The sequence below is a fragment of the Battus philenor genome, unplaced genomic scaffold (assembly GCF_028537555.1).
Source record: "Battus philenor isolate CCGP_79_NKW_IND1 unplaced genomic scaffold, ilBatPhil1.0.hap1 SCAF_13, whole genome shotgun sequence".
Lineage (NCBI taxonomy): Eukaryota > Metazoa > Arthropoda > Insecta > Lepidoptera > Papilionidae > Battus > Battus philenor.
In genome coordinates, this window is record NW_027181675.1 from 11,620,660 (window position 1) to 11,647,871 (window position 27,212).

General features: G+C 31.6%; 1 protein-coding gene across 1 annotated transcript in view; it reads right to left on the bottom strand.

The window, feature by feature from the left end:
• LOC137933276 (irregular chiasm C-roughest protein-like) overlaps positions 1 to 25,644 on the bottom strand; it is a 140,966-nt gene extending 115,322 nt beyond the window's left edge. The window contains exon 1 of the mRNA XM_068777157.1: positions 25,279 to 25,644. Coding sequence (XP_068633258.1) covers positions 25,279 to 25,342 — 64 coding nt within the window. The 5' untranslated portion in view covers positions 25,343 to 25,644. The remainder of the gene's footprint in view (positions 1 to 25,278) is intronic.
• Between the last annotated feature and the right edge of the window lie 1,568 nt (positions 25,645 to 27,212).

Here is a 27,212-nt window from a genome sequence, read left to right on the forward strand (position 1 = left end):
CTTTATTTCTTGCGTTAACCATATCTACATCACTATTTTTGAATCAAACCTGTGATTGTATGGTTCAGTTCTTCACCTCTGTGTTACTTCTCAGTGTAAATCCTGTGTCTATATTACATCCATCATTTATATATACTTGAAGTTATCATCATTCCACTGCATTCTATACGCATCCTCTAAAAGATCATCAAGACGACTTGTCTTGCGCTTGCGCATCCAACAACCTTAACTACGTCATTAGTCCACTTAATGGGAGGCCTATCCAAGTCGCGTCACCCACCACCTACTTATAACTTAAGTAAATCATAATAATTAATCCTAATAATACCACTAGAAATTTATAGGGTGTGAACCAACAAAAACATCGAACAATAGAACCGTTAATAATTACTCAAAGTTATGGAATATGCATCCTTCACTGAAATAATGGAGGCGTGTATCTTGCACCGGAAAATACGAATCCCATTGAATTTATTCGTCTTGCTCACAAAGGAAATGGGTGTGTATTCTCCAATATCCGTTATGATATTTTGTCTATAGCATCGGCGCTATTTGTTTATATAATTATAAACAAAACTTTATTTATAACTGATAAAGTTGTATTTATTCTTTTTAAATTGTATAATTTATTTTCTATACAAGACAATAATTAGTTAGCGTGTTAAAACATATTTAAATATTTTAATTTTATCAAACCCGTACCAAATATGTATCATAAAAAACAAAATTTTTACTATAATTTACATCATCATATAGGCTGATAGGCACCCACTGCAAGCAGTGGCAGTGATTACAGCCGAGTCTCAAAGCTTACTTGACGTTCTCTTATGTAGAAACAACTGCGTTAACTTCTACGGGAGGCGGGGAAGTTATAAAACATTACTAGTTGTAAGAAAGCGATTCCGACTGCAAGTCAGCCACCACACAGGCGATGCACCCCGCCTATTGCGTTTTTCAGCAGATCTCCTCCTTTCTGGTTCAATCTCGCATCATATATCACATATTCTATATTAATTGAACAACAGTCACGCTTTTACCTATTCATAATAGTTATGTTAAAGAAATTAAAACGAAAAATTAAACAGAGAATTAAAAAACGCAAAAGTATTTCTATAAAATTGCCTACAAGATGACTGAAAGTGCAAGTCCACTGTTGAACGTAGACTTCTTCTATATAGGAAGAGTTTCACTAGAACCGAGTGGAAGCGAAGCCTTAAAAAGGCCTTTTAACCTTGTACGTGGATGTCTTATAGATGTACCTACCGATCATAGGTCTCCGCTCCATAAGCTTAAGGCTCCAGAAGCCATCTGTTCTGTGCGTTATGTAGCATGCCCACTGTCACTACAACCTCACAATTACAACTTTGCAAATCTACTGGACTATGAACACCAACTTAATACTTATTCATATTTTTAATCTATTTTATATTTGACTCTACTCTAATTCGCAAGGTGTTATAGTTGTGGAGAAGAAGCAGGAAGAAACTCTACTAATTTTAGTTACCTTACGAATATCCTCATTACTGATTAAATAAAAAATTCCATGCTCTCTCTCTCTATGGCTTATAGCGACTATTAGCTTGCTAATGAGGCTCGAAGTCTTGGTATTAATCAATTTATGTTTAGAACCGTTCTTCTAAATAGAGGACAGAGAGGTATGATTCTATTTCGAAGGTAGGAAAGAGATAAACATATTTAAGCCAGTAATTAAAAGCATTATTTTTTATGCTTAATTTGAATTATAATTCCTCATTATAACAAAAGGGAAAGTGAATATGAATGCAAAATGAACCAATTATGTCTTAATAGAATAAGGCGGGGCGATAATAGAAATGTTAATACTTTAATGTGTATGATGCATAATGTGAACGTTTCACGGTAAACATTAACCGATACGTTACTACGAATATAAGATAACTGTGTTCAATTCATTGCGCGTACAGTTACGGTAAATAGACAATAGACGTGAGAAATACCTTACAGCGACGACCTTGGATTTACAACGGCTTGAATCACACGTTTTATCTTAAGGCGCAACCAATGCGCTTTTAAACTTACTTTCACTGTTGTAATTAAGATATAGATATTATATTATTGCTTAAAACAAACGGTATTTTTAGTAAGTAATTAGAAATCGATCAACTGTTTAAATTGCAGTTATAAGGAAATAGGGAAAGAAGTTTAGTTTAATAGTGCACCAATTGCCATTTATATGTGTAATAGATGGCACGTATAACAACTGGCATTAAAATAAATAAATTTAATTTAGAATAAGTTTAAGAAATATAAAAAAGTTAAAAATAGAACTATAGATAAAATGCGCAACAATGTCAACTATTTGTTGTAAATAGAAGACATGCAAAAGTAAGAAAAAGGAACCGAATATAGATGAACAATTAGCCATAATCATTTTAAGAAAAAATAAATAAGACAAGGAATTAGCGGTAAGAAAATGTTTTAATTATTAATTTTAATTTTAATTAGAAGTGATAATAAATGTAACCAATGTAAAAGGTCTGTGCCATTTGGAAGCAGAACATCTCTCTCTCTCTCTCTCTTTCTCTTTCTCTTTCTCTCTCTCTCTCTCTCTCTCTCTATATATATATATATATATATATATATATATATATATATCTATCAAACACGCGATGTTTTAAGCGAACTCTTGAATCCGCAAAGTTCACAACAAATGTCAAATGCGCAATTTTAATAGTCATTATACTTTAAAGTAAGATTTGTTTATTGCCTATCCTATCCTACCCATGATCTCTCGCCGTGAAGCAATCTGCAATGATGTTTATCATGAATATAACAATAAGTTGTTATAACTGCGATATCATCTCTGAAAATGTGAATAGTACATAAATAAATAAACTACTGTGTGTTAATCTTTAACCCTGCCGATTATCAATAGTAATTGGTACGGATATAAAATCAAATCAGTTCGTACGAATTCACAAGGTCCGTTTACACAGCCTACTGCACTAATTCACCCGCGAGCCGGATCGGTCATCACAGGGGACGTGAAATTAATTACTGTTTAATTAACTATAAACCTTCTAAATTCAAATTTTGATAACGTTACTGGCCGATAATTTTAATTACCGAATTAAGATAAACGGAGATGGATTTTAATGCCTCGGGGATTTACGTATTATTAATTATATAAGTAAACATATGTGTCATCAAAAATTGATTGTTTAATGTGAATTATATATTAGGTTAAAATTGCAATTACAAAAGTGTACAATACAATGGTACTTATATTTAAAAAAATATCAAATTCAATAATATTTTAGTATATGATATTATTATTCTTTCTAAAGCAAGCGCGATCCAAGTCACTTTGAAGTTTTAATTTATTATAATCTTTATAATTATACTTATATTGTTATTAATCCCTGTACTGTATCCATACAAGGGTTGCCTGGAAAAGAATTATGTTCTTTACTGTTATGCACTCATGTGTATATATATATATATATATATATATATATATGTGTAGCTATGAGCATGTGAGCGTGAAGAAAAGGTGTTTGCTGAGTCCTTAAGTATCGGAAGTGAAGACCACGGACAGATGACCTTGTTAAGGTCGTCGGAAGACGAAGAATAAAGGCTGCTTTCATAAGGTTCTATTGAAAATCTATGGCTGAAATGGTGATGATATACATATCAGATATAAACGATCACGATAAACATAATCCGATGAGATGCAAAATTTTCTAACAGAATATTGTAAAATGGTGATTTTTTTCGAAATGAAAATCAATTTAATACTATTATATACTATTATTACGAATTAGTGGTAATATTGATTTTATTTATGTAAATGAAATAACTCATAACTGCATATAGTTGTCGATCACCTAAATAATAAATTTATTCAAAAACCTGACCGTCTGTCCAAACATCGATAGACTCAGATAATAAATCATGTGTGATGTAATGATTTGTTTTATTTACTTACGTTACGTGTCGTATCTGTAATAAATCAAAATATTTAAATGGATTTTTAATGGGAAAAAAATACAGTGAATAAAAAAATACTAGCCTTTAAGATTGCTGTCAAGTGAATTCGGAAAGTATTTTAGGAAAAAGGTAAATAATCAATTAGCAGTACTGCATCGAGATTAATACGTAATTGGATCAATTAGCCGTGTCGGCGGTAAACGACGCGTGTCTAAACGTAGCGTTAAAGTAACACTTCGCTAATTTGATTGACGATATGTGATTCAATTAGTCTGCCGATCAGCGAAATTCTATTTCCGGTACGAAGATCTTCGCTTGTTTTCTTCTTCCTTATTCTTGCTCCACGAACGACGTCGTGACGGTTGTTAAGCGTTTGAATATCGAACGACATCATAGCAATTATTATTTAAATTACTTTTTTTTTATATGTCCTTATTAAAACTATGAAATAAAATTATTTTAAACACCAAAGAAAAAAAAATAATAAAAAAGTGTAAATGCGTTCAACGCGGAAAAACGATATTTAATGTTTATATTCATCAAAGATGTTTTCTTCGTAATAGGTATATCTTTGCAATAATATTAAAAAAACTGATTATTTTTCTCAATTCACGAATTCAATCTTTATTTACATACTAATAGACGCCCAATGCAAAGACTCACCGAAAGATATCCATAGGGGAAAATAGCGTTATTGTCACGCTTGGCATTCAGGTTAGCGATTGCAGCATAGTAGTACACGAAGGACACTGCTGCCCATGCCCTGGAAACTAGTATGTGAGCAGTAATATTCCTATATAAAAATGCACAGTATGAATAATATAATATAGTACCCCAGGGAATTGAACCCGCAACCTTATATCGAAAGTATCAGTCCTCTACCACCAAGCTATTACTGCTCAATCTTTATATGTTTCATTGTAATTTATTATCTTGCCAGATGTCATCATCACCATACAAACTAAAAATTATTCATATTTAAATAAATATTAGGTAACGAAAGTAAAATTATATATTAATACAATAAAATATTATTACAGTGTATCTGCAGTCTTTTACTACAAAAATGTGTTGACTTCAATTTTTTAAAAACACAAAAATAGCACGTACAACTTTGTCACATTTTAGTCCAAATAAAAAATGTAGTTAACAATGTATTTTAATATTTTTACACAAAAAAATGGCAAAAGTTCAATACGTGATGACTCGCAATAGAAGCCACTTTGCCGTTTCAGCCCACAGAGACCGCTGCAAGGCACGAACTTCTTTCGAAGATATCTTTGGCTGGATATAACATAAACGTCATGCTTTGCAAGTGAGTTAGCGATCGCTGTATGGTGTTATGGGGTAAGTACATATAATATTACACTGCTGTTCATCTTCTGGAAACTTGTTTGTAAGCAGTTGCAATCCTATATAGTTAATGTAAAAAGTGTGATCAGGAATCGAACCCGTAACCTACTGTCGCAAGTCCCACTCCTCCACCGCTGGACTACAACCGCTCACGAGACATTTATAGCAGTGCATTCATTTTACCAGCTTCAGCTGGAGACCTCCGAACATTAATGGTCACTCAGTATTAATTGGGTTGACTGGTAGAGAATGCCTATAAGGTAATAAATCTGCCATTACACAAATTGTAAAAAGAGTAAATAAATAAATTAGTAGTTGAGTGCAACGACATATGTGCCCATAATTATGAAAGTGGTCGAAGTCATATACTTCTTGTTTCTAGATATTTAATGAATCGCTTTTGGACAAATTAAAAAATATTTTTTTAAAAAGCGACATTTTAATTTATATTATTATTAGTCTTAATTAAGGGAAATTTATTATGAATATGAAATTTTGTATGAATTTCATACGATATTGTTGTTTTTAAAGCTTGCATTGACTTAGACCACTTTCATAATTATGGACACATATATTGGCAGTAATGTTTATACAGGTGATTGGATATATAAATATATATTAACTTTAAATGTGTAGCTCATTTGTCGGTAGCAAGGCTTAAAGTTCTTACACCCATTTTCATTAACTCTGTATAAAGTGATCACTCTGAAATATGTTACATTACATTTTTTCTATAAGGATGACAGGCCAATAAATTCTGGCAGTACATCTGAAAGGACAGATAGAAAAGAATAATTACTTTTAGTATTTAGTGAATCGAATTTTGAAAACGCTTTTTCTAAGTAAGAAAAAGACCGATATTTAGCCACTTCCGCACATGCAGTGGTAGTCGTGCAACAAAGTGCACCGCCCGCCAGCCCGCTGATATATATATATATATATATAAAAGATTTACAACAAATTTTTATATTAGAATGCGATAGGCCAGTTACTTATGGCAGTACAAATTTGAAAGGACAGATAGAAGACAATAATTAATTTTATTGTTAAGTGATGCAAATTTTTAAAACGCTTTTTTACTATATTATCATTACGTTATTAATTATTTCTGGACCCGTGACAGCAAATGAGCTTTATTTCACTCCTTTAATTATTTTAGACTCAAATTGCCTCCTGCAATCGACCGGCCACTGGTAAAATATATTTCCAACCAGTAGAGAAAGTCAACTAAAATAGTGAAAAGTTGGGAAGAAAAGTAGGTCCTGAATTGCTATTAACTTTACTATGCGATGTAATAAGAACTTGTTCCATCAAAGTAAAGTTTTCCCAGACGATGGAAGCTTTTAGAGAACAGATATTTATGGTGGCGTATGTGATTTACATTACACAAGCTGGTCGGTGTTCGAGTAAAATTTCGTACGCGAATAACCCAAGTTTCAAACTTGCTAGGTCCGGGGTAAATGTTTTTATTAATGAAAACGTGACATGAAAATCTATCGTCCGCATATGTTTACGCCAAACTCCCTCAACCCGTGGGTTCTTTTTTTATTTTTAAAAACGTAAAACAGGGTATTTCGTATACAAATCCATGTGTAACTTGATGTTTATTAAGTACAAAAGATGTGTCTCTGAGGCCACGAAGTCACCGATATATTTAAAGTCGAAAGCCCTTAATAATAATTCTTAATATCTTATTTGTGTATATTTTTAACATACTCAAATGTTTATATGCTTTTTCCTAAGTGTTTTACTTGCATATTCTTTAATAAACATTTTTTTGATTGTCACAGCTCACAAATAAGTTTTCAGAGGATGTTCACAGCGTAATCTGTGTCCATAATACCACATGGAGATTGCTAATCCGCTTGCCAAGCAAGACAATTATTGTATATCCTCCCATAGATACAGATATCTTTGTAGGTGGTCTAGGCTTTGTAGAAAATGCCTATATGCTGAAAAGACGACGAAATTAATGTTTAATTCAAAAAGTGTCTGTTTTCAAACACGTCGAACACTACTCAGGTAAAATATATCTTAGATTCGTAACTATAATTCATAATCTAGACTAGAGGCTGTCATTTGGTAACCAAACGAATTTAAGGGTGTTATTATAAACTACCATGTTGATGCCTTTCCTGTATCAACAACAGCACAAATTAATTAAAACGTTTCACAAACGCAAACTCTCATATGCACAAAGAGTAAAATAAACATCATGTTTAAAGTATTGAATATAAATTTTTCATTTTATGTTTCCATAAGCGAGGTCTTGCAAATATTTTATAGCTTGTTGCACCCGCTTTGACCATTAATCGTTGTATGGAATTGCCGAGCTTTTGAACATTAAAACGTATGTAAAAGGAATGCTAATATTTAAGGCGATGCTTATATTGTTATTTACGATACGCTTTTTATAATTTATAGGATCGCAAAAATATTAATGATTATTGTAACATATGTCTTCCGTGTTCCGGAACATTTTTTTAAATGATTGTGTATCATCATTGTTTGAGTTTCAATATATTTCGTTACGGTCTTGATTTTTTCACTCATTTATTTATTAATATTATTAATTTTTACAGATCATTTACATTGACCAAGTGTTTATATTATGAGAAAAGTGCTAGAAGAGTACAATTTGATAGAACCTAAAATCGAATTGAACTTCCCTTTAATGGTATCCTTATTACGACTTATCTACAAGATATCAAAATTCAGAGGGGTTTTTTTGAGGACACTTCAAACATCCTTATAATAGAAGGACAATGCATTCTTAAGTTTTATTAACATAAAAAATCCTTCAATATAGTTTGAAGGATAGAACTTTTAAATGAACTTTTTAAATTTATAACAAGTTGATTTAGATACATTACATGGGAGAGTATAATAATACCATACACAGTTGTCCGCAATACAGCCCACAGAAGACAAGAAACTTCACAAGACGGTGAATCTGTTACTAATGAATTTTTACTCGTTACATATAAAAATATAAAAACGTCCAACAGTAACATAATATAAAATATATTTAAGTAACCTTTTGTTTTATTATGTATTTAATATTCTTTATTGTACACGCTAGCATGCATTTAATATTCATAATCATGCTGCTTGTGAATACATTGCTTTTATATTAAATTTTTATAAGCCTCATAGTTTTATTTTCATTTGAGGACCGTCATGAGGGACTTGATGTGTAGTGTCATATACACTGTCTATAAAATTGGGCTATTTATATATAAATCCACTCAACTATAAAAGAAGTCGTATGTATTACAGATGATGATGCTCCATTAGATCATAGTAAAATAGAAAACTGTGTTCACATTGACCAGGTAAATTAAGACTTTTACAAAGTTCAGACTCTTTTATATAAGCGATACAATGACTCTAATATTAACGTCCTATTTTGCTTAGCTTATCTGCTTTTGGCTGAATTTTTCTTTCAAATTAAGCTCACAATTCGGCCTTTTTTAATTTCCTATCTTGTGCATAATCAATTCATAGAAGAAATAAAGGAAAAAGAATAGACTTACTGAACTGTGAAAGTATTCGCAAGTAGATTAAAAGCATTTGGTTCAATCAGTTTAACGAATCATAAAAAAAAATTAATCTACCGTATGGCGAAATTGGCCGGAGGAACGGTTTAAGCGAATACATCATACCACGTCCCGTGGGTGCAGTTGTGTGCGACGGGATAAAGGAAAAAAACGTGTACCAGGAAATGGGCGGCGGTGTTCGTTTTAAATAACAACCCTTCGTTCCTTTTTCAAACGAAGCAATTATAGCTGGTCTGTATACACCTTTTAATCCGAAGAGTTTGTGTTTAAGACCAATTGGGAACGATAACCATTGAATCTTAAAACATAAACACGATGCAACGCCAATCCTTAATGGCAATTTTAATAGATTGCAACCAATACCCTCTCATAAATAATATATTAAGACATAATTGTATGAAGTAAGTAAATATACAAAAGAACTAACATATTGTAAGCTGTTTGAGTAAATATTATATATATATGTAGCAAAACGATATTGAAAATATGTGCGACTCACTATAGGCTATCACAGGCTTATTAATTATAGAAACAAACAAACAACTTGCCTCTTCAACAGCGTCAATTAAAAAAAACCACAGGTGACTTAGATCACAGGTTCGATTCTTGGGGTAATATCTTATATAATTCACACTTTGTTCATTATTTCCATAGGATTACCACTGCTCACAAAAAGTTTCCAGAGGTTGGCAGCAGTATCTTCTGCGTACAATAATATAATGTGATCGGCAGCCCGCATGCCAAGCGTGGCTGTTATGATATTTCCCTCCATAGATATCTTTGGAGGGTCATCAATTGTCTGAAATGACGACGATACATCTATCATAATCATAATAAATATTTATTTTGACATTGACTAGTCAAAATAAGTACTCTTAACGAGAAATCGCAATATTTTCTTTCGTATACATATGGATTGACTATGAATCTTTTTTATTTCTTTTCATTTCCTTGCTACCAGTGAAAGTATTATAAAAGAAAAATAATTTTGTATCAAAACTAACAATAACATTTCTCGAAGATAGTTTCGAAGTCTTTCTATGAACTAAAAACCGCAGGAAGCGCTGGAAAATACGCTTAATTTTTTAATGATATTTTATTTCTTCAATCAAAAGCTTATAGTGCAAAAGTCATAGGAGTATTTCTTTTCACTGATGTTGTAATAATCATCATGACAGCGGATAAATGCCCACAGTAGGGCATAGACCTCCGCCGAAGACTGTGCTGATCCTATCTAGCGACGACCACATCGGCCAATTATGACGTCGGTTATATAAACGCTTCCATGAACCAGTGCAAATTAATGGTTCGAACTTTGTATTTTTAAACACTTAAATGTGTATTAAAATATTTAAATTAGACTTGTGATGAATGCGTTTATAATTACTTATAGCAAATATAATTATTTTTTAAAGTTTTATAATAGAAACAAAAGATAAGCTTCCACGAATTAAATCCGCATCGTCCATCGTTCTGTGGATTGGAAACCGCAGCACGAGCTGTATAAAAACAAACCTTGAACAAAAACTGCACGGCTCTGTTGAGCTGTCGACTGCAGGAAGGTTGTGGTTGCGATGTCGTTACGATAACTTTTTTTTTCTATCATTTAAACACCTTGTCCTCTTTGGTCCACTGGTTAAATGTTTTAGACAGCATAGCAGACTGGTTTCTTTTTCTCAATAGCGATACTAAGAGACTAACAGATAAAAGAAACTACGAAAGACCATCTAACATAGAAAGAAAAAGGCAAGAAAGATATACATATACCCAAAGAAGAACCGACAACATATTAAAATTGCTAACTTTGTTTGGATTCGGACTTGCATAAGAATATCTGATGGATCTAGGCTCCCACATCTCAGTTACATTTCATATTTACTAATTATTTTAAATGAATATATAATAAATCAACCAGCTACGTAAATTAATCATAGTACATTTTTAAGGAAGGTGACTGACGCTTTACTAGTATTAACAGATGCGCTTTAAGGACAGAGCGCATAGGTTGAATCAATATCTCCCTCGGAAGTCTTCTCTCAGACCTAAGCATGATAATTGTATTACCAAATTGGACATAGAAGTTGTTACCACTCTACTAATGATGACGTAAATAAAAATACAATGTTTAGTTCTTCCTCTTTAGCATTACAAAATGATGAGAAAGGCGTAGCGATACAATAACGGTCGGTGATAACAGCTGATCGTAACTGTCCATCTCTAGATATTATCATACATTATTTTGCGCAATTTAACACGGATATTTACCATACATAAATAGATGTAAATCCTCACGTCACATAAGGTCAGAAATGATGGAAGTTTTCTTTGAATAGAAGTACAATTCTATATTGCTTAGGTAGCATCTGCGATTTCTAACGACGTAACTAAATTCCTACGATTCTACTCGATATATCAGAATTCTATTTTTAAACTAATAGCCTCTAGCTTACTTTGTATTTAGCTTTAAAAGTTGGGCTCTTTATTATGAAACTTTAGAATCATTTTTATTATGTCTATCAAACAAATTTACATTGTAAACCTAAAACTATATATCTAGGCTAAAAGAGAGAAAAATATTAGGCGCTTTGTTTTCTTTAAGTGTTAATATTAAAATAATTTCTATAGTTTAACATTCGTATAATTCAAAGCGTCCTAATACGATAGCGATAAAAAATTTTGTAATACATTACAGATCTGCTAGTGTAATCTACACAAGAGAGATAAACAATCTCTTAGAGCTAAAATTTCGTGAAGAAAAAATATAAGACACATCATCTTGTCTATATATAAAGTAATAATAATAAATATGAGATAAATTGCGATATACACAAGGTTTGCACTACATATAAAGATATGCTCGTCATACATTTTTCAGGTTTTATAAAAATAGTAACGATTTTAAAGTAAACTCTGCATGGTTTTTAATAAACGTATGTGTAATGCATCTTAGCTGTTATGTAATAAATTTAAAAAGTTTATAAATCTAAACTTATGAAAAATTTGTATTACTGATTGCGAAGGATTTTTAATAAAAATCGTGTGAAGACAAAAGTCTTTGAACAACCTGTGTTGCCAGTGATAACATACGGGTCCAAGATATGTTCCCTTACGACTGGCCTCGTAAAAAAGCTAAAGATCCCCCGAAAGCAATAATGATGATCAAAGTCACCGACGTAGTTCGAAGAATTGTTTGTCTGAAGTGGCAGTAGGTGGGGCACGTCGCTAGTGCAACCGATTGCCTTTGGGGCCGAAAGGTTTTATAGCGGTAACTACGATATAGACGCAACGTAGTAGCACACACACACACACAAGCGCGCACACACACACGCACACACGCGCACACGCACAAAAGACTCGTCTGAGTTTATTGACAATTTTTTCAGGTCAAGAAGCGATTGAAATTCGCGTAGGCTAAAGTTGAATGAGACCATTATTTGGTATTCTTCTCATAAGTGGTCACTGAATTATCATTACGGATAATATTAATAAAATATTTTGTTTATTTCTTCGTAATGTTATAATCAAAATAATATCTTTGTAAATAATATGATGTTATCAATATTATATATAAATAAGTAACAAATATATTATGACTTCTGTTTATTTTCCTCCTTCCATTGCTCGCTACAAGGACGGAGTTCTCAAATTCATTATTAATAACCTACAGATTCCGTGCTTACTTCAATAACAAAAAAAAAATTCTTTATTATTTCACGTACTTTCCTCCGGGCGGTTTCTTTCTGCGTATCCTTTTGAACGTACATATACACGTCGACAATAAAATGAAAACGTATATAAGTAACAAGTCTTTCTGTGCGTTGGAATGTTTTTAATGCCTCCCACGCGGTTAACAAGGCATTAAAACGAAACATTTTAATAACCTAAGTGTAAGATAAATATATGTTTTTTTTTTTGTAATTATCAGAATATATTATTTATTAATAGGTGAACAGCTAATCATGTAAGTTTTATATAAAACAAAACTTAAGCAAGAGATCTTTCACAAATGTTGAAGTAATTTTTGGTTTAGAATTTTTTTTTATTTACATCCAGGCGTAAGGTGAACATATATCTTTGTTAAGGCCATAGCAAAGCAGGATATAAGCCGCTCTCAAACGATCTTCTTGGAAATATACAGAGAAGGCCTACATCCACCAAAAGACCTTATTCGGCCCAAATGAAAATGTTGATGTGTTTATTTATTTCTAATGTGTTAGCGCGTGTATTAGCTTATACTGTGATAAAGCTGTCAGCTTCCGCTTTTAGTAGCGATATAATTAAAAGATACATATTTAGACGCAGAAATACAAATGGTACTATACAGAATGATATATTATAATATAAGTTTCATACTTACTTTAAATTGGTCAATGTATCAGCTCATTTAGCGTACAATACAAGGTGTATTCAAAAATTTACGATTTCGGGGATAAATATTTAGAATTATAGTTTACTATTTATCCCTGCAGATTCTATACTGCCAGAAGGCATTGGTCGGTCGCATTCCAATAGAAAAAAATAATTAATATTATATAGATATTTCAATTTGATAACTTTATACAGAATGATTGGCATATGAATTTTACACCTATAACCAATAATCTTAAATAAACGAATAATTAAAATTTATCACAAAAAGAGTATTTATGTTACCATAATGCAACTAATATTTATTTATACGGTAATGAGTATGTGTGTGTGGATGACTGTGTGTGCAATTTATTAAATGTCATCATATTTTTTTTCTTTAGAAGCCATTTTTAAACTATGCGTTTATCTTTTTAGAGTGATAGAATAAATATCTTGTTTATTTTTACTTTTCACTAAGACATTTCTTTAAAATATATTACAGAGAAACAAACACTTATACACTCCCAGAAGGCTTGACCTAAAATAAAACACTGTAAGTTTTCAGTGAACATCAGCGCCTGCGATATCCAGTTTCCGACTACACACTTTACAACGATAGTTTAAACATATGTACGGTACATAGACGCCGGCAAAATGTAAGTTGGAGCCTCTTCAAAACGTATTTCGTTTATAATGTTATCACACAAGCGCTACTGGAACAGTTTCAACATTTTGATAATGGACGCTATATTGATTTTAAGATTATAGCCGGACCCTTGGGCTAGCTGACCTTTCGAACTTTTCAACCTGTGTTAGTACTCCCTTAAACCTATGTGGGTACTTTATTAGCGTGTTACATAACATATGTTAAACAAGATTATTTTCATAAATATATTGAATATTATAAATTTCGTAACATGAAATAGAATCTTTTTTGAACATAAATAGATTTATAATGGTGCCATTAAAAGTATCTCTAAATGTTATCGATTATAGCAATATTATAGGTATTTTTTTCGTTTCTTTCGATACTGTTAAGGTGACCGGAAGACGCAGGATGAAGGCTGCTCCAACCGGTCCTTTTGGATATACACGGGAAAAGCCTGCGCCTAGTATTAGACGTTCTATGACTTTTATATAGTTCCCAGTGCTTGAACACAAACCTCCTTTGTCAGATATTATTTTTAATTCACCACGCGTAGTCTTTTTAGGTAAATTTTCAAATTCACAGTCATAGTACATAAGCAAAAATTTCTATAATATTCTAAAATACTATATTTAAATTAAGTCATATACAGTAATTATTTAGTTTACAAAAAAACAATACGTCGAATATTCTAATTCGATGTTATGAAATGTAGTAAATACTGTATGAAATATTTATGTCTTAAAAATATGTAGAAGTAATTACAAAAGAACCTAGCTGAGTTTATTATAGTCCTTCTCGGGGCAGACTGATTTTTTAGTCGTACATAGATATTTAAAGATGGAGGAAGTGACTGTTATACGAAGTTAGATCTGATTCTAGTTAGTATCAAGTTAGACTTTTTTATCATTTTTCTATACCGTAAAAAAGCGATCAACAACCACTATAAAAAAACGCGGCCCAGTTGTTGTGGCGAACGTGTATGCTTTTCAAATCAGAATGCTTTAAGAACTTTTACAGTTTTAACTTGAACGATAGATAACGATAAATATATATATATATATATATACATATACATATATACATTTTTATTTATTTATATGTTAAGTCGCTGCAAAGGTTTTTTATTGATCTATTTTATATCTGTTCATTTACATTATGTTTGTAAATTAATGAAAGCAAGTCGTTACTACAAGTGACTTAAACATAATGTAAATGAATAAATAGATCAATAAAGAAACCTTTGTAGTGACGTAACATATAAATAAGTAAAAAAATGTACAAGAAATGTATATAAAATATATCAGACTATATTTTACGACGCAGAGTACTTCGCTTTATTCCTGCCACAATGTGAAATGAAAAATGTAAAACGTGTTTCGCCTTCAAGAAATCACTCTATATTGTGTTGAGTAATTGTTACTGGGGTAAGATTTCGGAACGTTTAAGAAATTCTCGCATACACTCATACGATTTCTTATTCTTTTTAATTTCCGCCATTATATCAAAATATTATTTATATTTACTTTAATATCAAAATGAAATAATATCATAGCTGTCTTTGTACTTGAATACGTCAAATTTATTTAATTTTTCTTTTAGAAAGCTTTCATTTCTAAATTTAAAAAAAAGGTTAAAAGAACGTCTGCGTATTAAAAAATAACATTGTGTATGATATGATTCTCTCTATAGAAACGCCTACAGGCAATTTCAATGTTTTTTTTAAATATAAGTTAATTTTAATTACAAAGAGAAGTATGTATATATTCATATATGTGCATACAAGTACATATATATACATGTATATTTATCAGAGTGTGTATGTACGCGTGTGTGTTCCTGAAGAGATTTTTTCTTTCTTTTGTTTGTTATTCATAGAGCTGAGATATTGGTCATCTGTGGTGATAGACTCAACTGGATGTTAATAAGAAATAGATGTATCATCATCACACATATGTGTATGTTGAAAAAAATATTTTTTGAATTTTAAAAAGTAATAATTAAAAACCTAATTCCTAAATATTCCGTTTGTTCGATTATAATACGGCGTTTCCTTTATAAAAATACGAGATACTTAATATAAATGTTTGCAAGTAAAGTCATTCTTGGTTGCTATCCAATATACTTAGTGTGTTATATTCTTCATGTTCTGAAAGGCAACCAAATTTAAGATTTTCTTTAAATTTACCAAAACTTCGCGAATTATTTGACTACTACTTTTAATATCTTATATCACATTATTATATGGCCCGTTCGTATATCTATGTTATTTTGCGTATATCTAGGTTTTTTATTACATTATTTATATTGATCACTTGTGTATGTCATAAGACAATTACCGGAAGAAATAATAAAAAAATATATATTTATAGTATATATATTACATAATAATATTAGCTATATATTATCACCTTGAAAGAGCACCACGAAGAGTGCAAATCGCAAGTTGAAGTGGCAATTGGTATGTCACATAGCTTGCAGAATAGATGACCGCAAGGGGGTTAGGGTTTGGGAGTGGTGACCACATAGCAAGTGTATTTTGGGACGTCTACCCTCAAGGTAGACACATGAAGCTTATTAGGATCAAAAATAAGACAAACAGAAGCCGATTTTTACTGGTCTTATTGAAAGTCTATGTATTGGAGGCCTACTACGAGCTACGGTCTGAGAAGAGCCCACATTAAACTAGGACAATTTTTTGGTCACCACTTTCACAGTTATATTTAACACAGTATTTATATCAGGGTAGAACGACGAAGTAGAAACAAATATCTGCAACAACTACCACAAATTTCCCCCAAGCCAGCTGGCCCCCGTGGCGGCAACTGACCAAAACCCTCCAGTAAATAATAAAGAACTGACACAAAAAATTCTATACATTGGAACATTCAATGCATGATCTATAGTATCCACAAAGGAGCGATGACGTCATAACTACAGCAGGAAAAGAGTGGACCAAGCTAGCCAAAAACAGAGAAAAGTGGAACAAGCTGGAGGAGACTTTTACCCAAACTGGAGTTCCCATCGAAAGAAAGTTTTCAATTGAACCAACATAACAAATGAAATAAAAATTAATGTAAAATTTTATAACTTTATCAAATAGTACATTAAAAAAATGTTAAACTTACTATAGGTGAAGGGAAATTAGAAAGGTTGAAATGTTATAATTGTAGCAGTTTACATGTTATTACTTTAAAATCATTTATAATAGAACCGTTTCACAAGTCAGTTTAATAAACTTATAACATGATACTTAATACTTGGTTACCGTAATTGAGTTCCAAATTCGGCAACAGCTGCTCCCGCTAATTACCTATATCATCTACCTATACGTGATCATAATTAATAGATGTTAGTCTGCATTTAATCGATAATTCGTGATCTGAATCAGTATTGAATTAGGAACAGCTCGTTGTGAGAACTAACAGACTGTTTTAAGTTACTGCCTTTATTAAATATTTAGGACAGACATTACATAGCGTTACAAAATTTATTATCGTGTGTTTTTCTTTCTTAAACTAATATAGCATAGTTTATTGCTATATTATTAAAATGCTACTCAGGTTTGCTTGAAAAACACGGTGTATCATTTATAATTACCATCATAATTCACAGCATATTTATTCTCACATATAATCATCATCATGACGTCTATTGCTGGACATAGGTCTCCCACTTGGATTTATAAATAGTTCAGGTTGAAGCGGTCTGCATCCATTTTTCGACAACCTTAACAAGGTAACCTGTCTACCTGGTAGGTAGACGACATTCGCTGCGCTTGTCGGTCAGTGCTTTTCCCGAATCTTAAGGCCCCAGCTCTTATTTGATCTGCGCAATATTTAGTCTACTCACTTCAACACAGTTGCTTTCCTCACAGAGTAATCCCAAGCATGGTTCGTCCGACACACATATCAGTTTATAACTAAAACTATTTAAAAAAATCAAAAGTGCTTTCATCGAATAAAGTGTATCAAGTTACTGTAATTAGGTCGATACAAAAAGCTCCATCATTATAAAATTAAACTCGATTTTTGCAATATGAACTAAACAACATTTATTTAATAAAATTTAACACAAAATTTAAACACAAGTTTATACATTTTAATAAAAAATGTATTGTAAATTTTTGTCGTAAATTTAACATCATTCTTATTTTTAGTTGTCTCTCGTACTTCAGCTGTCTTGGGTACACAGGAGCTAGTTTTACAAAATTTTATCTTTCATCATATTATTTAGGATCCCGTCTATTTTCCTTCTCAGTGTTATTTATTTATTTATCCTTTATTCACAATTTTTTTCTTTCCTTTAATTTTTTCCTCATCCTTTCACTCATCATGTCACTTTCGTTGCATTCTCACCAGAATACTTCAGGCTAACATTATGTTTATTTTATTCTTCACATTCCTTTATGATTTAATATTTACTTCTCCTGTATTTATTTTGTCTATTCTTTTTCCCTTAACGCCTACAATTTCAAGTCATTTAATATGATAACAAATACAGGATGTAATAATAGAAATTAACGTACTTGTGCAAAGAAGATTTCAAAATTTGTTCTTCGCTAAACGATGTTTAGACAAACTGGCAGAGCGAGATATCTCAAACATTACTACACCAAATAATTTTAACAGTTTCCATTATGTTTCGCTTAAGAACACTGTTATATGGCTAATTATTTTAACAGTAACAAGGATAATACTGTTTCATAACAATTAAAATTTTAATATTAATATATCATAGTGTTTAGAGTTTATCTTTTGTCTACCTAGTCCAGCCGTAAATTCTCTTACTGGTTGTTTACATGCATTAAAAAAAAACATTAATATGAATTTTAAACATTAGCTTCTACGACAAAAAAGACTTCTATCCCGCCATTATTGTGTTTATTGTATAGAAATTATTTGTTTTAAAAATGGAGTCCAGCACTAAAGAGGATTGCAGTAATTGCACTGTACAAAGTAAGTAAGGAGCCAAAAGTCATTTTTGATACATTGAAAAAGCTAGGGATTAGCCGAATGTTTGCGTGTCGAACCATCCAAAAATACACTGAAACCATATCTGTTGATGACCGTAAGAGTTCCTGAGAGTTAATGCAGTAAAGGCCAAAATTCGTCGTAAACCCATATGGAAGCAGAAAATCCTTTCCAGAGAATTGAGAATCCCACCGAGGAGACGTTCTCGGACTATCAAACAAGACTTAGGTCTAGGGGCTTATCGGAGAAACACAGCCGTTCGTAAATCCATCGACGGATAACTCAACCGTTTCAAAGCGTGCGTTAAAACTAAGGGTGGACACTTTGAATAACTAGTTTAGTACGTTATCATATCTTTTTCTCTCTACGTAATCGAGTATAAAAACTTTGAAATAAAATTTATTTTTTATAGAAATTATCGGATTTTTTCTTTGTAACAAAATTTATAGCTAGACTAGGTATTTATTCATATCATAATCCATTTAGGATCATTTACAATGTTCAATCTTGTACGTACCAAACTGCGCTTCTATATGATGGCATTGTTCAATTTAAAACTACGGGATCCTAAAATTGTCTAAATCTGTAAAAAGTCTATAGTAAATTTGAAACACTTTTTTTGTAATCACAATATCTTTATTAATGTACAGCCTATTTATACTACGGAATATTTCTAGTAACATTTATGAAGTTAAAAATAATTTCTCTTCGCTACGTTCCGGGAAAGAAGACGAAGCGAAAAGGAATAACGTCAAGTTAGATGTCACTGCGGGTGCCGTATGCCATCGGAAGTGAGGAGAAAATCTTTTCCATAGAGGATAATGTCAAATATATAGAAAAAAATCAATTTTAGTATTTATAACATCAAAATTACTCATGTAAAACATCTACAAATACTACGAAGATCTTACAGATTTCAGACCGAATTTTATATATAAATTATGGTAATTTTTTTGATCTTACAAAAAAAACTTGATTCTGAATTAATTCAATTTCACGCCATCCTCGTCATTTCCCCCATAGGGGCTATATATGGCAGTTGTCTAGTGCCATATATAGCCCTCTACATAGATTACAATAAGCAGCCTGCATTTAGCGTTTTTCGGCGACCTTAAAAGGGGCTTTTGTTGGCCTTCAAGGCGGACACCCTGATCTGCACACTGACATTCCAACTTGTCAATACCTTGGGGCTATGTCAGTTATTTTCGTTAGTGTATGGATCTCCTAATTCCTGTTTCGTTCTAAATTTAAATTATCACCAAGCCCATTAATAATATTGAAATATATTCCATGTTCGTTATATTAGGTTTTAGCTTCATAGAGAAATATTAAATCATTGTAGTTTTGACTTACAGATATACCAGTTCATTATTATTCCTTTTGATAAAATAATACCATAACTATGTATTTTCACGTTGGAAATGGTAATTTAGATAGTTACTAAAGTAAAATATGAACATGGGTTGTTTCAAATATTTCGTGAAAATCCGAAATTTCGGACATTTTATTTGTTACTCTAGATTTCTCTTTGTTGCGTGAGTAGTATCTAATGGTACAGGCAATTTCAAATGATGACTGAAAATTGTACAAAGCTAACTGGGTTATCAAATACTAAGCTGATATGATTTAATCTTTATTATGTAATAAGTTTAACCATTCGTAACTGGAGGTAATTATTTTTATGAGGATAATGGTGAATGCAGACCGTCTCCGAATGTTATTATTGGCAATCAAGTAGCAGGTTCATGTCCAGCTGTGGACATCCTATGACTAAAATTATGATAACCTTGTACGGTGTACATTATAGTACATACTCTATTTACGATAATTATATTACATATAATTTTAATACGCAAAATTGTGGTCATATCTTTAATTATTTAAGAATCTCCAACGAGAGATATACATACTGATGAGTACAACAGCAACATGTTCTTCAACTGTAGTAAACCACAACCTGCAGCATCAAACACAACCACTAAAAGGAAAAAAAGCTATCAAATTTATTCGCAATCAAATTAATATTAAACAATTACTGTGTTCTTAATTCAAATTATAAGTGAGCTACTACAGACAGTATGTTGCAGGACTTCTATCATCACTTGGTTTAAGTTAATATGTATTAAATACAAATAAGAATTTTGTTAATCGAAAATAGTATTGTGAAATATTATTAGTAACAATACTTTAATTATGAGAGGAGATCAAGCGTATGTATGCATAAGCATCATGCATAAATTTCCTTAAATTATCAAATTTAATCAAACTTTCCCCGTCTAATCGGAAAGAGACTATGTTAGTCCTTGATAATATTTAGCTTATCAGTCGACTGAGTAAGTTTATTAGGGATTACTAGCCATTAAGTTTTGAACACGGGATGATTGGTTGGTGATAGACATAAAAGCCTTAAAGGCTTGAATAAATAGCTCATTTGTTGTCAATTAATGTACGGTAATCTATTTAAAAAGCTACGGTGTTATAAGTAATGAATAACGTGCTGATGATATAACAAGAAAAAAATTCCAAAATCCAGATTACTATATTTTAAAACTAATTATTGCTTATTATTAGTCTCTGTGGACTTTATACTATCATAAGTTATTGGGCTATCGTATTTTAATAGAGTTTCAGAGTGAACATTTTATAAACGGTGATTAGAAACAGGCGAAAAATGTTTTTGCCAAAAACTGAGCATTCAACATTTTAGATCACTCTGTATAAGGAATTTTTAAGCATTTAAATTTGTATACAATAACACTTTAGTAATGTTGGATCTAGTAAATATCTCAAAAGATATTAAAACAAGTTGTGAAATTGAATTTCAGCCTCTTTTATCTTGAAAAGCAAGTACACAAAGCCATATAAGAATTACAACGGTTGCTTTGTACCATTTTTTTTTCTTTTGAGTATTCTTCTGGCGTAGGCATTCTAAGACAGGCATCCTTTATATTTTTGGCTGCGAAAGGAGGCACTCGCCTCTTTGTCAAGGTTTTCTTATATGTTCGTACAGAATCAGCTAAATAATTGATGCCCATGTCACTTACATACGATGAAACATGTTGAATAAATATTTTTATATTTCACTAACAATATTAATTTACTGAAACTTTGTTACTTTGTTTTAGACGCACAAGCGTAGCGCTTTCTATTATCATACATCAGTTTTTTTTATTTTATTTAAGTGCATGTACTTCACAAAGCAGCGGTAGCCCAGTGGTATACACTAAGACTTGCGATCGTAAGTCGCGGGTTCTATTCTCGGAATACAATTTTATATAATTCAAACTTTGTGACAAAACAAGCAAGTGTGTACAAACAAGTTTCCAGATGAAGGGCAACAGCGTCCTCTGCGTACCATAATACCACACTGTGATCGTCCACCCGCCTGCCAAGTGTGGCGATTATTTACCCCCCCCCCCCTAAAATATCTTTTGTTTCATCTATACGACATTATGGAGAAAGGAATAGTCGATGTGCGCTTTACATGAAATATGTAATCATCTGAAAATGCGGTAAAGTATAATAGCAAAATTTCTTTATAACCTACTGATGGATTTATGCCAAGAGTGAATGTTAGCTCATTTCTGGAACGGCTTGCGTTGGTAGTCATTATAAGTTTGGTCAGGTAGGAAGAGGAAATCGCTGAAGGTGATTTGTATGAAGGCAGACCTGCTACGCATGTCATCAGCCCCGGACACTAAGTAAATAGCTTCTTTTTAGACAATGCAATACACTCAGTACACTCTTGTAATGCGACAAGTAAGATACCACATTTTAGAACATTATTATCAAATAAGTTCCTTATTGTGAATAATTATGTAAAACTAAAATAATGCAAAAAAACTTGTAAAAATAACAAAGGAAATCACGCGTAGGAAATTACGTACTATGTTACAATACATGAGATAGGCAACGATGCATTGTTCTACGCAATTTCATAATACACGAATCGAAAGATAATCATAAAATTATGTATTAAAATTGCATTATCATATCATTACTAAAAACATTCCATCTCTCAAACGCTGTAGGAGGGAGCTGAATTAAGATTATTATCGTTAGATTGGCCAGAACAAAACAATGAATATTAAAATATTCATCACAATCCGGCTCTCTTACAACCGCGCGCTGTCTTCGCAAATTTTAAGAAAATTATTATTTCTCCAGTTTTCCTTATAATTAATTACAATCTAAATTTTACATACAGACCGTTTGTTTTTTGTTGTATATTATCTAAAAACAGAGTGTAATGTAAATAGGTCAGAACCGGCCCGGAGGAGCTCGGTTTCACCGAATATAACCGTAAATCAGTAGAGTTGTAATGTGTACGATGTGGAGAGCAGAAGGAAATTTAGAGCATTTAAAATTGCAATGAAACCGTTAAGCTACAATAGTCGACGACGAAACGTGGACGGTAAAGAGTAATAATGGTAGCGCACCATCATTAGAAGCCTTAACTTATTTCCATCAGGACCTGTTGGAAGCAGCAGGTATCCAGCGTCTTCCGAAGACTTTAACAAGGTCCCAAGCACCTTGAAAATGTGGTTGTATAATATGATATTCACCTCAATATCATGGAGCATCTCTTGGCAACAGCCCACTCTCTTTTAAAATGCTTTTACTTCGATATGTGAAATAAGACTTCTTGGAAAAACTGTGGAACACGTAGCTCAGGATGAATTATGATGAACGAATATCTTGCTTATGAGTTCGAAGTGCTTTTGAGTCTCCTTTCTGAAGTTTTAAGCACTTGCACTGAACACACAGGAGCACTATACTAACGATTGTTTTACCAAGAGCTGGAGAAATAAATTGCTAGAATATTGCAGTAAAGTCTTGTTAAAATGGTCATGATCAAGACCCTATATTATCTAGGACTTTACCATGTAAATCACAAAGAAGTTTATAGAACGTATGCATATGTGGAAGTGTTACTTTTACCCATCAATTTCAACAACGTTCATTGAAAAAGTTATACAAGAAACGTACCGTTAAACGTCTATTGCATTTGGCAAAGATTTCTTCGGCGTGGAATATTCATATTGTATTTACTTTGAATTTTGCATACAGATTATTCTTAATGTTGCTCAGAGATTAATATTGTGGTTTGCTCCAAACCCTGCTGGGTTTTTAATTAGAGATTTATATTTAGGAATGAACGTAGTGAAGATATTAAAATTCGTTTACCTTTATCCGTCTTTCCTTAACTTTATTAACACATCAACACAAATTTAAGAACATTAATTTTTATACAGAGAGCTAGGTTATACGTATTAAAATTTAAATGGGTACAAATAGCTCATTAATCGACGACAATCTTTAAAGATCTTACAATTTTCAATCCCCCTGCGTAAAGAAATCATTTTAAAACATGTAAGTAATACTATTCTTTTTCTATTTCAATGCGCCAGGAAATTTACTTTTGATAGTACTAAGTGTACAAAATCATATAGTAAACAGTAATTATTTCTAATTGTGTATTAAAACTAATATTGATTACCTTATTAATTATTACTAGAACAGTTTATTTTTGAACAACGTATGTCATACATTAATTGACAAAAAATGAAATACGTTCACCCTTTTAAAGATTTTGCACTTATAATCAATCATCCTGTAGATAGTAAAGTTATTAGTTGTCATAATATCAAATTAATTTAGTAACAGCTTAGTCAACGTTAAAATGGATGACAGCAGATGCGCTGTCTCTAAAAGGCTTCATCATAAGGCCTTCATACTCACCTCAAAAGAACAATTACGAAAAGGTTGTATGAAGAAATATAACGTTTTAAGTTAAAATTCATTTTTTAATTATTTATTTATTTAGCGATTATTTATAGTATTGATATTAAGATTTTTAGTACTTTTTAAATTAGTCCTATGTCTAAACTAGTTTTAATAAAAATTGACTTATAATTAAAAACACAGAATACAGTTTTTTGCCATAAAACTTCCGCCGCTGAACATCCTATGTAATTAGATATTTTAGCCGTAAAAATTGTAGTTCATTGTTTTAAAACAAAATAAATTAAAAGTTAAAGTTTTTTGTTATGAAACGTTTTAAAATTATAGAAAATGTTATTCATATGTATACACATATTTACATGTACATAATAATATTTTTCCTTTTTTTAGGAAACACGGCTAAGTATTTTAATAACATTCGTAATTATTAATTTAACGGTGTTATAATATTAGAAAGAAATATTTTCAACAATGTCGACGGGACAGTAAACCACAAATTGTACGCACTGGTTACGTATCTAATTAGTCATTACATTAGTCATGCGATAAATAAAGAAAAATCATTTTGCGACGCAAGCAATAATAATTTATTTAAGCAACCAAAAACAATTATGTATTTAATTTTTGTTTTAAGTAAAACATTATTTACATATTCCATAAAGACATTTACAAAAGTACTTACCAACTTTCACCGCTATAACACACAGCCACAGAAATATAATAATCTCGAATCCCATATTCCTCATTTTTAAAACAACAATATTTCACTTAACATTACACAAAATTATTTACAATTCGTAATGTTTATCTACTTTATAACTGCCGTGTATTGGCGCGCAAAAGTTAAGTCTCTCATAATATTCACTTTACAGCTCTATAACTACAGTTAAGTAAAAAAAAAAACTTTTGTAGATTTTTCAAAATTAAATTTCGAACGACTTTTTTTTTAATTTCTGTCACCGGACAAGCGTTCGAGACGCGCGCGAACTTCCAAATACCGCGTGTAAAGGAACGTACACACTGTGCTCTGGTGATCGACCCCACCGGAACCACAGTCAATGGGCCCGCGACTGCCGACTCCATGTGCACCGCACCGAAACGCGCCTTCCACAAACTTTGTTTTTCCGTCGCTTTCACTACCTTCGACTCTATGCTTGTAATAATAAAGTCTAATATTATTTTATTATAAGAATCAGATGTTTTAGGCGTAACAGTAATGTAGAGTTCGTAGTTTTATAGAGCGTACGCGCATATAAATACATGCACACCTATTGTCGTTAATGTCAAGAAGGGCTACCATTGAGAAAATAAAAAAACAATGGCCTATGGCAAAAAATAAAAGAGCCGATTAAGATAAGCGTTACGCATTACAATGGAATGTGATTAGTTATGCAAATATTCATTGCTGTAATTTGATAGTATTTATATAGCGGTATGGAGTTCCCATAACACTATACGAGTGCTATATGAATTCGATTTGTTTTATATTGTTTTGAACTATATCTTTTGTGGTATAGTTTTACTAGAGTATAAATATGTATGTGATGCCTTTATTTTATAAGAATACGATTCCAGGGTTATTGGTCACTGATATCAAATATTTTACCCATCGTCATGCAAAAGGCCGGTAAATTCTGGTTGCATAGAGTTTGTTCTGGTATATATATATATATATATACATATATATACATATATAATGTATTTTAATACATAGTAATTCTAATTTTGAAAACGCTTTTGCTTAATACATAATCATTACGTTTTTACTATTTCTGAAACAACGAAAACGTGTACATTACATTAATAGAGAGCATATTAAATATTATTTCACGCTTTTTATACCTTTATGAAATCGGCTTATTTTAAATCGTTATGAACTCCAGTTTAATGTTAAAAAAACTAATAAGTATAATTGTTGTAATACATGCATGTATATGTATGTAATTAATTTAATGTAATATATTATATTTAAATTTTATTTTATGATTGAACTGAGAGTTCTTGGTGATTGCGTCGAAATAACATATAAGTTAATTTATATTAGAACTAGATTTGACTTTTATTTATTACAGTACAAAATTAGTAAATAGACTTTGTACAAATTTCAATGAAAATGAAAGAAACATCTAAAATTATAAACATAAAATAAAATAAATCTAATTGTAATCTTGACTTTAATTTTAAAAATATTACATTTTAATTTTAATTGTTGATGTCATTGTTATTTATGAATTTTACAGTACGAGTATTCTGTCTGGAATATTAACTTCTTTTTTTAATCTTTTCAGTCGATAGACGATTACTGCAAAGAATATGCCTCTCCCAAAAATCGCCACGATAATTGGTCTTGCGCTGCCCGCATCAAGTGACTTTCCGTGACCATGTTACAGGTCTAAGTGGTCGCCACTAGATAACCTTTTGGGCCCCGTCGGGAGCCGGCTGCACGAGCGATGTTCGCTTCTCATTGCCATTTCAGACGAGCATATCTTCGAGCATCGTATATAATATACATACACTATGAACTACATTACACACTTTAGTTATATCTAATTAATAATAATAGCTATATTGTAGTATTTCTTATTAGTTGAAATATGAACTGTTCTTTTGGTACAG